Below are 14,592 nucleotides of genomic sequence, written 5' to 3' on the forward strand. Positions count from 1 at the left end.
CAGACAGAAATTCAGAGGTTATAAAGTATTATTAATATAACAATGTTGGTTGTTCAAAGATGGGAAACAACAAAAATATATATATCTAGTTTTGTGTGCGTTATAAATTTGATTTAAGAAAAAAAGTTCAAGTTGTCTTTTGGATAAAGATAATATTTTCTGAGTCTTATAGTCTTTACATTTACTTACCGTACTGCTTGAGTTTGTGGACAGCCCTTATGTGTGTACTCACGATTCATTGTTGTTTCATATGGGTCCCATATATTTCCTCCTAGAAATAATGTATGAAAATATGTTCTATGAAATCAAATCATTACTATGCACTTTTTGATGAATTCAAGCATTTGCAAACCCTAGAATATTACATAATATTGTATATCTTGGATTCAACTGTAATTTTTTTCATAATGGAATTTCAATTTACATTGCTTGGTTGGTCTCCCAGTGCATCAACAATGCTAAAGGGAAAGTAAAGTCAAAATTAAACTGGTTCAGAATGGGCATGACATTTTACAAGACTTTTCAATTTAATTCTGAAACTTTGTTTTCTTGGTATCCTTTGTTGCAGTGCATACGTAGGTAGGTTTAGATTTAGTCTTGAGCACTAAATATCTTTTGCAACAGTGCTGCCATATAGTGCTCAAGACATGTGAGTCCACATAGGAATTATGACAAGAACATTGCTGATTGGATGGGGGGGGAGAAAGTGTATGAGGGAGGGAAGAACTACACACTGCCTGTGCTAAAATATAATAGCTATGTTTACTAGATGATGCATACCATCCTTTTGCTATGGTTTGTCTGGAAAAGACAAAAGAGGAAGCAACACAGGTCCAGATTTATCAAAGTCCACCCAGCATTGAGTCCCCGCATTTATCATTCAACACAACCGCCAGTGTGCAACTCTGCCCCCATGCAGCCAATTGCGGGCAAGCAGGAGTCTTCAATCTCCCCGGTTGGAAAAAGTCAAAGGGAGGGTTGACTTTTTTGATATTTTGCTTGTCCCCTGGTATTGTGGTATTAGGCCATTGGGCGCCTCTGTGTTTCTTTTTTCAGACCATCTGTTATCATCAGGATTTTGACCCCCTACGACAGAGAGCTGACCTTTGCAATCTTCTGGAGCTATTGTGACTTACAGGATATCATTTAGTTATTGTGTTTCCAGTCACAAGGTTATATTTTTTTTATTTTTTTCCTCTGGTATTCTGCTGTTCATTTTTAGAGTGTTGTTGTACACATTACTATTGTCTTTATTACATTGTGTTACATTTGTTAAGATTGAGAGCGCCCCCTTGAGGATTGGTGTGCTTCCACACACCATATCTATATATTTTGTAGGGTTGAGATACACCACATAAAAGATGGAAAAGTGAGTTAAATAGCAGCAGTCTGATGACCATGGCTTCTTAATTCTCATCTGCAAGTTCAATATTTTTGTCTTGTTTGTTTTTGATTGCTTTATGTTTCATCAGTATGCCCCTAATGACACATTTGTGAGCTTCCCATGTAATCTCCTCCCAGTCCATATAGCAAGAGAAGACCTAGTATCCATTCAAACCATAGCCCCATTTACACCCAGAACCCACCCCCTTAAATACCTAGGCATACATCTTCAAACTTGGCTGACCTGATTAAACTAAACTAAACTATGATTCCCTCACCTCAAATATATCCTAAAACACCACACAATAGACTCCCAAATCTATATTGTGGCTTAGAAGAATCGAAGGGGCCAATATGACACTACTCCCTAAAATCCTATATGGACTACAGACTGTCCCTTTTCCCCTCCCAAACCTTATGATCCAAAAATTGCAATAAAAAATCAATTCTTATATTTGGAAATCCAACCCACCGAGGGTTGTCAAATCAACACTATACAGAGACCCTCTCATCGGGGCCTAGGAGTCCCAAACATACACGAATATCAGAATGCTGTTTTCCTTTCCAGAATAATAGACTGGTGCTCATATGAGGAACACCACCATAATCAATGGGTCAAGCTCGAACATGATCTTTCAAACTACCCACAACTAGGAGCCTCATGCTGGACAGAAATCTGTCAAGTTAAAACAAAAAATCCTGAAAACCCAATAATCTCAGAAACACAATGAATGGGTGAGCATAGTTAACTCTCACCATAATCTCTCCACAATTCCCCTTCCGCACTTACACCCACTACAAAACAACAGTTTCCAACCAGGTCTCACATTCACCCCCACTGGTATCAAAGACATACATCTCCTCCTACCTACATCTTAGTGGAAGGCTATTACCCAAACAATCTATTGTGCACCTAGGGGATGGATTCTTTGCACAATGGTTTAGATATCTTCAGCTCAACCATTTTCTCCAAACTACATAAAAACACAATTTAACAAGACAACGAACCCCGTATAAAAAAACCCCCAAAAAACTGTGTAGCTCTTCTTCACCTATACATCAGTCCATTTCACTAACCTACAAACTCCTGACCACACCAAAAGAGAATGTCCTGCCGACCTACACTAAATCATGAGACAGAGACTTACCGTTTCGAATGCCATCAGCGGAATGGTGCTTAGTCTTCATCTTGATAAAAAAAAATCATCACACTCAGCTAAACTATTAGAGACTAATATTAAACGTATGACCAGATGGTACTTTACACACCACAAAGACTTAAATACATATTTCCTAACTCCTCAAACTGCTGTTGGAGGCTTTGCTCAAACGAGGGTACCCTGCTGTTCCACATCTGGTGGTCATGCCCCAAAATTCCAATCATTTTGGGCCTCTATCATACCATACATACAAAACACTCTGGAATCCCCTATAACCACAGATCCCACAATTTTCTTGTTCCATAGATACCCTAAACTCAAGTCAAAATTACACACTAAACTGTTACAAATCATGATAAATAGTGCTCACTAACTCATCCCACGAATGTAGAAAAAAAGAAACAATCCCGACCCTACAAATGTGGATACATAAAACACAAACCAACCTCAAATTGGAAAGATATCACTACCTTCTATCAAACACACTTGAAACATACGCAGACATAATGTTCCATGGTAAGCAAGATCCACCTAGATATCTCAACTTCCCCCACATCACACTCCTTCACATACCATACCAAATGACAAACCACTCCACATCTACTATAACATTACATTTTAATAAAAATATTTAGGGACACCCCCCACCCCCTTTTTCATAAATGACACCACAGAGTGAATCTTAGCGTTTAATAATCTGTATAGATCAGGATCAGTATATACTCTTATATATTGTTTGCTACATGGAATTTATTGTTTATAGTTTTATTTGTTTATATAAAAAAAAAAAAAAGGTCTTGGAAGTTCATAAATAAGAAGTGTAAAGGGTCACAAACAGAATAAGATATTCGAGCCTTAAATAAGACTCTAGAATTCTTTACAGACTTTTGAAACAAGCCCCAAATGGACATTAACAATTGTCGATCCAAGTAAACAAGATCTCAATGGTACGAATTTTTTAATTTAGATTCAAATGTGATTATGGACTGTATTATTGCTATTGTCGTGTTTTCTTTCCTTATTGACCCTTGTATGCTATAAGTTGAAATAAAAAATTATTCCTTAACAAAAAAAATAAAAAATGATATGACTTGTTTCTAAAGCTGTGGAGTGGAGTAAAAAATATCTATATTATAACTGATAAATAAAATGACCAGCAGAGGGAGCAGGTGGATAAGCTGTGAAGCAGAATAATAAAATACCTTAAAAACTAAATCTAACAATTGTAACTTGTATTGGACCAAAATATTTATAGAGAAATATGTTGAATTGTAGAAATCAGCACCCCCTGTAAACCCCATAAGCACAAACTCCCCCCCCCCCCGGCACGGCAAGTCGGCGGCGTGTGATGGAACAATTTGGAAATTGAATGGAGGTGGGAAAATCAAACGGACTGATCAGATAATACATAGTTAAAAAAGCATTACTGCATTATCTGATTGGTCCGTGTGTCTGAAGTCAGTGGCTGTACAACCAATAGGGTCCAGTGTGCGGCTAGTGCCTTGTCTGATGAGTGAAGAGTAGGGCCGTGTGCACATGCGCGGCATGGCCCATAGAATTCCTCGACCCGTTCTCAAATAAGTCACCTTAAACAGCTGTTTGGAGGCGGCTCGGTCTCTTGCGCATGCGCAGTGAGCGCCACACCCCTCCAACAGCTGATTACACGTCACCGGAAGGGACGTAGTGCACACATTCTTATGGTATACATATACTTATTTTAGAACACCTAAAAGGCTCATGCACTACAGTCTTTCATTGGCTGTATTGCCTTTGCTAATTTATATTTAAAAACAAGGCTTTGCAAAAGAGCTAGAAAAGATATATTTAAAAAAAATTACTTGCAAATTCTGGAAGGATCTATAGAAAAGGGAGAAGGCGTCAACATAGTTTGATTCTGCAAATATATGCTAGATATACAATTTTGAATCAAATACACTCACATGTATTCAAGCACTGTAATGTAGTGCAAACTAAGCAGACCGGATCCTCTGAGTTGTCCGGTGAACTCTCTCCAGGTATATATGACAGGAACAACTGCAAGGAGTGTGTTTCACTCTGATGTGTGCTCTATAAATATAAGAGACAATCCCCACATAGCATAATACTGTATGAATAAAAATATTTTGATACTAGGTGGATAAATTACATTCACTTGTGGTCTAGCACTGTAATGTAGTGTAGACTAGGCAGGCCAGAGCCTCTGAAATTCTGGAAGGAAACTGAGGTATTAATCACTGCATCATTTCCACATCCCTTTAATACATAGGGGCCGATTTATGAAAGTGCGAGCGGACATGATACGATGTAGCATATCATGTCCGCCGTACATAGATAAATGCAGAGAGCATACGCTGTCTGCATTTATCATTGCACAAGCAGTTCTGTTGAACTGCTTGTGCAATGCCACCCCCTGCAGATTTGCGGCCAATCCGCTAGCAGGATCGGGTGGATTGATGTTCGCAGCCTTAGACTAGACGGACAAGTTATGGAGCAGCGGTCTTTAGACTGAAGCTTCATAACTGCTGTTTCCGGCGAGCCTAAAGGCTCGTGTGGAAACAAGGGCATCAAGCGCCATTCGGAGCTTGATAATTCGGCCCCAATTAATAAATTAAGAATTAGGTTATTAATCCTTTTATATAATTTTGATCAGCAGTTCTTTGTGACGGGAATTACTTTTTTTCTCCCTAGCTCTACTGCAGAGAACACAGAGGTCTGCACTGCATTTATATTGTTGCTTGGTAATAGCCAAGTCATATTATTAAAAGGAATTTTATGTGACTTCCAAACAATTAATTGCTTATAACAAGTCCATGTGTGCTTGGTACCTCTTACTAACAATGAGACCCACAAGAAAGTTGGGGCTTTCAATTTACAATGAAATAACTGAATATTGAGGGAAAGTAGAAAATGTTCACATCTGATTTGACTTTTATCTACGTGACAGTATAGCACTGAACATTTGTGGGGTGGGGGGTTGGGGAAAGTCACCATTTAAATAAAGAGAAAGACTATAATTTTCCTAAAAAAAGGACACGAAACCCCAAATTTTAAAAAATGTTCCAATTTACTTTTTTTTTTTTTTACAATTTTGCTTACTTCTCTTGGAATCCTTTCTTAAAGGAGCAGCAATGCACCACTGGAAGCTAGCTGAACACATTGGTAAACCAATGACAAGAGGCATATATGTGCAGCCACCAATCAGCAGCTAGCACCAAGCTCCTGAGCCTCCCTAACTATTTTTTTTTAACAAAAGATACCAAAAGGACAAAGCAAATTAGATTTTGGAAGTAAATTGCAAAGTTGTTTAAAATCGTAAGCTCTTTCTGAAACATAAAAGAAAATGAAAACCCCTTCATCAGACCAACAATAGTGAATAAAGTGACAATCAATATAAAGGCATTAGGCCCCTCCCACTACCAGAAAAGCCACCAAGGGGTTACCCTGGTAACTTACACCCCCAATAATAAAGCACCTGTTAGAAAATAAAACACATACCAAAAAGGGTACAGTATATGTGAATCAATATACCCTATTATTATTTTCAGGTATTTGTAGAGCCCCAACAGGTTCCGCAACGCTATGAACATGGGTGGTATATAAAAAACGATAACAGGGATCAAATGGGTAGAGGGTCCTGCCGAGAGTTGCACTGTTGTAGTTGGCTTTTATGAAGGTGAACTACAAACAGCTGATCTCATAGGCCTCTATTTATCAAGGTCTGTCGGACCTGATTAAGCATTACACCAGCAGCTCACAAGAGCTGCTGGTGCAACGCCGCCCCCTGCAGACTTGCGGTCAATAGACCGTCAGCAGGGGGGTGTCAATCAACCCGATCGTACTCGGCGATGTCTCGGCGATGTCTGTCCGTCTGCTCAGAGCAGGCGGACAGGTTATGGAGCAGCGGTCTCGCCAGAAACACGGGGCATCAAGCTCCATTCGGAGCTTGATAAGTATGCCCCTTCGGCTTACATTTCTGCGATATTTCCATTCCAACATTTACAAAATATGCAGGTTCATCTTTTCCACAGCTCTGGTCCAACCTACTCTCATACAATTATTTTTCATCACGAGTGTTGTGACTTCAACTTCAAGAAGCACCTCCTAAAAAATATATATGAATGGACGGAATATATTGTTCAGGATGTAAATTTTATCATACAAGTAACTGATTAAAACTGATTTGTAGAGTCGCCCAGCACCACATAAAGGGCAGGTTTACAAGTTGTGCAGCAAATCAGTTGCGAGAACACCGCGCTCGTTATGGCTTTTACACATTTGGGGTTGCACAGCTATTACAAGTTGCAAAATATCTTATTTTGCGCATGTTAAGCCACGTAATCTAAACAGCCAAATCGCGTGCGCGTTCATGTATTCCCCATAGAAGTCAACTGAGAAAACAAATAGAAAAAAAAACAAACACACAAAACCCCTAATATGTTGCACAAAGCCAATTTTTTGCATTTTTGCTATCACTCCATTTAAACAGAAATAGTCTTTTTTTTTTTTATTTACCTATCAAAACTATATCTTTTTTTTAGCAGAAAACCCAAGATATTGATCTAGGCCATTGTTTCTCAACTGCGGTCCTCAAGTACCCCCAACATGCCAGGTTTTCAATATAGCTGAACCGGTGCCAGTGGCGTCACTAGGGTTGGTGTCACCCGGTGCGGTAAGTCATGGTGTCACCCCCCCCCCCCCAGAAAGCAGACACACACAAAAACACAGGCAAACACACATACAAACACTCAGACACACTTAAAAACATACTCAGATGCACACACAAACACTCGGAAACACACTCAGACACACACACAAAAAACACACACACAAAAACACTGAGACACACACATACAAAATATGTAAACTGCACTGCATTAATTATTAATCTCATGCCTAGAGCTGCTCCCTGACTCAGCAGAACATCAAATTAAAGATAAACAGAGCACTCTAAAATAAATCACTGAAGAAAAGGTTTAGGCGCGCAAACTATGAAAATTCTGCTCTCTGACTCTGTTCCAAGTCTGTCAGTGCACAGCCCTGGGCCGCATGTCACTGAGCAGTGAGCACAGATAGGAAGGCAGGTTTAGGCTAGCAGCGCAACTTTGCAAGCCCCACGGCACACCCACAACATTCATAGTGAAATTGGGCAGGGGAGGAGCAAAGTACAAACAAGCAAAAGCAGCCAGGAAAACTATTTGTTGAAATTGCAGCACTGGCTCAAGGGGCAAACATATTGTGTGTCTACAACTTCCCCAGTCCCACTAATGTTCACAAATGCCAGCCTCTAATAAAATAATCTATGCATCTCAACATTGTATTTCTTTGAATTTCAATAAAATTAAAAAAAAAAAAAAAAAAAAATTTTTTGGTGTCACCCCCTGGAGGGTGTCACCCAGGTGCGGCCCGCACCCCCCTAGTGACACCACTGACCGGTGCACAGGTGAAATAATCAGCTGATGGGTGGTATATTTGCCTGCAGATTTCGCCACACAGCTATCTTCTGCGGTATCTGCAGCTTTATCTGCCTTTCCTGTTTTAGGAAAATGCAAGAGGAAAACTAAACACTTAATAGATTGTAAAGTGCCTGTTTCAGCAGCTACTATACAGGTTGATCTTCCTCATAATTCTAGGGAGGATGTTACCTCAGTTCATTCTGGAGGGTGAAATTTCTGATTCTGACAGTGTTAATGTTTTGTCTGAGGTGGAAGAAGTAAGCTTTAAGCTTGAACATCTTCATGTTTTACCACCCCCCATGTCTCTATAACTGTTGATAACTCCATCATTACCCCAACCTCACATGCCTGATGTCTTGGGGTCACACTTGACTCAGATCTTTCACTCCTCACATTCAGTGCTTGGCTAAAGCCTGCCACTTCCACCTTAATAAAACATCGCTAAAATTAGACATTTCCTTACAGAAGACACAACAAAGTATTCCCCGCCTCGACTACTGCAACTCTATCCTCTCTGGTCTCCCTAGCTGCCGCCTAGCTCCTTTACAATCCATAATGCATGCCTCTGCCAGGCTCATCGTCCTTGCACGTCGCTCTTCATCTGCCGCACCTCTCTGCCAATCCCTTCACTGGCTTCCTCTTGCCTCCAGGATTAAACACAAAATTCTCACTCTGACAAACAAAGTCCTCAACTGCACTGCTCCCCCCTACATCTCAGACCTTGTATCCAGATACTCTCCCTCCCGTCCCCTTCGCTCAGCTCATGATCTCCTACTCTCCTCCTCTCTTGTTACCTCCTCACACTCCCATCTACAAGATTTCTCAAAACTGGCTCCTATCTTATGGAACTGTATGCCTCGCTCCACTAGTTTTAAAAGCTTCAAATGCTCCCTGAAGACTCTACTGTTCAGGGACGCTTACAACCTACACTAAACCTATCTCCACTGCTATCCCCTAAAACCCCATAGCATGTAAGCCTATGAGCCCAGCTGTTTGTAGTTCACCTTCATAACAGCCGACTACAACAGTGCAACTCTCGGCAGGACCTCTCTCCCCCCTCCCTGTAATCTTTTTTTATATACCACCCATGTTCATAGCGCTGCGGAACCTGTTGGCGCTCTACAAATACCTGATAATAATAATAATACGTCAGAATGGACATAGCTACTAACCCCTGAAATGAGGTTAAACAGATAGTTAAAGTGATAGTAAACTCAAATTTTAAGATGCACCATAATGTACCTTCATATCTGAGAAGAATTATGTGATGACGAAAAATATAGCATGTTTGCATATTTTGAGTGAACGATCACAGAGTGGACTCCATTACTAAGCTATGAATCACATGTGAACTACAATTCCCATCATGCTGCTCTGCCCACACATAATGCCATTAGTCACAGTGTACAATTACAGCCTTGCAAATTTTGCCTGGCTAATGAATCAAACAGTGATATGGCAGTAGTCTTTTAGGGCAATACTAGGGCTCACAAATTTAGTTGCAAGGCGCAATTTACTTACATAGTAAAATAGTAGATGAGGATGAAAAAAGACAGAAGCCCATCGAGTTCAACCTATACAGAGATTACCTGAAATACGCTAAAGAAGCTGACAATTAAACTTACATTAAACAATTAAAAATCGGATCCATTTAACATTAAAAAATTATATCCCTAAACTATGTATTTCAAGCAGAAATGTATCTAAATAATTTTTAAATGTATCTAAGGTGTTCCACAATTTGATTGCTCTTACTGTGTAAAAAACCTGTTTACATTGCTGAAGAATAAATCAACTTTCCTCTAGCCTTAAAGGGACATAAACCCCAAAAATGTTCTTTCATGATTCAGATAGAACATACAATTTTAAACAACTTTCTAACTTACTTTTATTATCTAATGTGTTTCATTCTCTTGGTATCATTTGTTGAGCTTATGTAGATAAACCTTTCAGCAAAGGATAACAAGAAAAGGAAGCAAAATTAAATAATAGAAGTAAATTGGAAAGTTGTTTAAAATTGTATGCTTTATCTAAATAATGAATGTCTAATAAGACTTTACTGTCCCTTTAAATTTTGTAATCATATAACCTCTGATGTGCCTTTTTTTCTAGAGCAGAGGTTTTCAATCCAGTCCTCAGTCTGTAGTAAACAGACTCAATTTGGCTAACCCTCTTCATATTTTAAATCCTCCATCCCCCTTATTAGTTTTGTGGCTCTTCTCCAAACTTTTTCCGATTCTGCAATGTCCCTTTTTTTAAATGATAAACAGAACTTCACTTCAAGGTGAGGTTTTACCAGGGATTTATACAGCAACAGAATTTACACAATTTTAGCTTGTTATCTATAAGTACACCTAAATCATTTTCCTCCTCTGTTTTGCAAAGTCCAAAAATGTTCCAAACTGTAGAACGTTGCATTTACCAATATTAAATCTTATTTGCCATTTACCAGTCCATTCCTACAATTGTTTGTAAATCCCCTTACAAAACAATTACATCCTGCACTGGCCTAATCACCACACACAACTTTGTATCATCTTCAAAACTAGATCTGTTGCTATTTAATCTTTCCTTCAAGTCATCTATAAAAATTTTAAAAAGAACATGACCCATTACTTTTTCCTGGGGGACCCCACTAATTACTTTTTTCCTGAGTATGATCCTTTAACCGCAACATAGTGCTTCCTGTCTTTTATCCAGTTATTTATCCATGAACTAACATTTTCAGATATTCTCAGTCCCTTAATTTTGTACAATAACCTTTCATGTGGCACTGTATCAAAATACTCTGCAAAATCCAAGTAAACCACATCAACTGATTCCCCTTTATCTATATTTTCTTACCTTTTCATAGAATATTAGTTTGACATGATCTACTACTAATGGGGTACTGGAAGTTTTCAATATGACAAGTTCCATTAGAACTGTTAGGTGTATTCCATTTGTTCTAGTTTGTTTCAAAGTCTTTTCATTTGCTCCTCTCATCTTTATTCTGAAGAAAAGCAATGGTTTAGCCCCTCAGTCCTTCTCCAGTCATTGCTAATCATGCTACCCTTCTCACATTTAAATGTACCTATAATTTCCCTTCTTATATTTTTTAGCCTTTTTTGGGGTTTGTCTTAGAACTCTTATTTTCAATGTTGTCTAATTAGATCTAGCAGTTGAGTTTCCACCATACTAATGTTGGGGGATTGTAGCATATACCTAATAAAAAAATCCCCCCCCTCTCTATTTCAACACACAGGGTCTCTACATTATCACCAATATCATCATAAAAATGTTTCCTTAATTTAGTTTTAAAGGTCAGGTTTAATATACACGGAAATTCTTCCTTCCCTTTTGTTACCCCCAGTCATGTGAATCATCCCACCAGGTTTCAGTTATGCTAATGATATCATATTCCTCTTCTTCTACTAAGAGCTCCCTCCCCCATTTTACCAGTCATGCTTCTTGAATTTGTTGCTATACATTTAATTTTCTTGTGTTTTCTGTTGCTACTTGGTGCTCTTGCCTCCAAATTTCCTAAGTGTACTCTTCCATGATCCAAGCTTTGAGATATTCCAGATGTATCATAATCAGACACTGATCTGTCAATTCTATTATGTTTGGACTGACCCACCCCTCTCTCCTACTTTAAAAGCCTCTCCTCGAACACAACTGCACCCATGTCATTCAGGTGCAACCCATCCTTACGGTACAAATTGTACCCAAGTGAAAAGTCAGTCCACTGCTATAAAAAGTCAAAGCCCTCATTTTTACACCATGTTTTTAACCAGTATTGTAGTGCCCTTATCTCCGACTTACTTACTGGGTTAACACATGGCACTGTTAATATCTCAGAAAATACTACATTGGAGGTCCTTGCTTCCTAATTCCCTGAAATGTATATCACCATGGCAACCTTGCACTGTGGACCTTTTTAGCCCTTCAAAATTATTCTTTTTCCAGATCATTTTAAAGGTTTACCAATCTTGTTTTGAACATTATGGGCTAGATTACAAGTAGAGTGTAAAATTGTGTGCCCGCAAACAGCAAATCTGCCCGTTTGCGGGTGCGCAATAAATAATTAGCGCTCAGAAAATTAACCAGAAGTCAGACCTCTGGTTAATTTTCTAAATGCCCCCCAATTGCCCCCAAACTTAAGGGTTATTTAGCAGTTGTTGGGGGCTAAAGTCAGTGGCCCTGAAACGTGCCCTTACATTGGGGTCTATGGGAACTGTGTGTTACCTGTAAATATATAATTATTAACGTGTGTATATACACAAATATATATATATGTATATAAGCATATACATTTACATTTGCTGCCCATTGCTGTGTCACTTACCTCCTGCGCTGCTCTAGTTCTCATGCCGTGTCTCACGGCTCCCATTTGAGTCTATGGAAGAGTGCTCTAATGAGCACAAGGCTTCCGTGCAATGCGAACACGAGGTCACGTTCCCATTGCACATCACCTGTAATACCAGCCCACATTTGCTTGCGCTGGTGTTACAAAATGGAGCGCAAATATTGCTTTAGCTAAAGCTATATTTTGCGCTACACTTGAAACAACTGGAGCACATTTATATTCCTCTCAACTATTGTAGATATGAGAACTTAATCTTCAGCTTTGTCCCCCTATGTAACAAATGATAATTAAAAAGGTATTGAAAACTAACATTTACCATGGGTTTTAATATGAAATTGTGTAAAACTTGCCAAAAAAAAAAAAAAAAGTAATAGTACTTAAAGGGATATAACTCCCAACATTTTTCTTTCACGATTCAGATAGAGCATAACATTTTAAACAACTTTCCAATTTACTTCTGTCAAATTGTCTTTGTTTGCCAGTTATCCTTTGTGGAAAAGCAGGAAGGTAAGATCAGTAGCGTGCAAGGGTCTGCAGCACTATATGGCAGCTGGTTTGCAACAATGTTATACTCTAGCAAAGCACTAGATGGCAGCACTATTTCCTGTCATGTTGTGCTCTAGACATGTGCACGCTGCATATCTAGATATCTCTTCAACAAAGACTGCCAAGAGAATGAAGCAAATTTTGGGTTTCATGTCCCTTTAATTACTTACTAGTTATCCTTCCTTCTCATCTCAAGCTTAGTGTCCCTCGGTTCCTCAGTGCTCACCAGAGGTTCTCTTTCAATATGAAAGTGGAGCATAGTATCAATGGTGAGAGTAGAGAAGACACAGCATGCTAAGGGAAGGATCAATGAGGGCAGGAGCCCTTCTTTCAAATAGTAGTGTGGGTTCCCACAACTTACTTTGGTAACTGCGCACAGGGAAGGGGAGAAAGCCCTCTTCCTAATTATTTCTGAAATATCTGGCACGCACCCATGCATACAGGTTGCTAGGAAACTGAGAATAAAGTCCATTAGTCTTGCTGGCGTTAACCAAAGTAAGGTGGACCAGTTGCAATTCCCACTTGCTTGCAGGGACAGGAAATTACAATGTAAAAAAAATATATAACATCTTCAAAAGGTATAGCAGCTTTCCCTAATGGAAAAAAAATGTCACTACTTAAACTTTGTCACCCTAGCCTAGTCTTAAAATAGAAACAATTCTAATGAATTAGACCATTTTTTTTTTTCTAAGAATGTCCCATTAACCACCTGGTCAATGCCGGGCAACAGACACACGTCCAAGCTGGTTCTGAGCAAATTACTGCAACTCCTACGCAAGAATTAAACCACAATAATTGATAAAACAGTGGGATTTTATTACTGCAGAAATGCATGGCTGTAATGCAGTGCACTTCATTTAAACCCTTAACAACAGTTCGTCAACTGTACCAAGGGGATTAAATGGCACTAGCAACACAGCTCTCGTCAACAGAGTAGAGACAGCGGTGCTATTTCTTCATCCTCCCTACAATATTACTCCTAAACGTGCAAAGGAGCCGACATACAGGCTACATCGGCTGTCGTTAAAGGGCTCTAACACAAGACAACCGACGTTGGCTGACGCTGAGGGGTTAACCATTTTGCTTCTGTTTTTAAGATTTCCATGGTTGGCGTCTTCCTTTTCAATTTTATGGAAAACATTAAAAAAAATGGTTGCTTCAAGATAATATATGTTACATAATAAATTTTAAGAGCACTGCTTGGTGCACTTTACTTTTAGAATTTTATTGAGATTTAAAAATAAAATAAAAAACAACATTGAGAGATTTTTTTTGCAGATACAATCAAATTTAACTGTAGAGCAATTATATGGTACTAACAGACATCTTTAAAATATAAGTAACCAGAAACCATGTAGGAAACAGCTTACAATATCACTATAGACACCTAACTCCATTTTTGGGGGCTAAACAAGTCGAGATGAAGTGCACAGGGAAGTCTGAGTCAGTTAATGAGAAGACCGTCACGTGTCAGTACTGACTTTTGTATGTAGGGCAGAGCAATTAATCCAATAAACATTCTCAAAGTAGTGTCCTTGCATGGACTATAAGTGGATTAACAAATTCTGTTACAGGAAAACAAAATATGAAAAAAAGAAAAAAGAAAGAAAACACAAAGTATGTGTACTTTAGCAATAGCATCTTTGCAGATTAACTACACTAATGACATTACAGTACTAACAGTAGGTCATCTGGCAGGGAG

General features: G+C 38.8%; 1 protein-coding gene across 1 annotated transcript in view; it reads right to left on the reverse strand.

The window, feature by feature from the left end:
* The window catches only part of TEX26 (testis expressed 26), a 48,781-nt gene that overhangs the window by 17,597 nt on the left and 16,592 nt on the right, over positions 1–14,592 (reverse strand). The window contains exon 2 of the mRNA XM_053705040.1: positions 190–271. Within this exon, the coding sequence (XP_053561015.1) occupies positions 190–271 (82 nt within the window). The remainder of the gene's footprint in view (positions 1–189; positions 272–14,592) is intronic.

This window comes from Bombina bombina, chromosome 3 (assembly GCF_027579735.1).
Source record: "Bombina bombina isolate aBomBom1 chromosome 3, aBomBom1.pri, whole genome shotgun sequence".
NCBI classification, from domain to species: domain Eukaryota; kingdom Metazoa; phylum Chordata; class Amphibia; order Anura; family Bombinatoridae; genus Bombina; species Bombina bombina.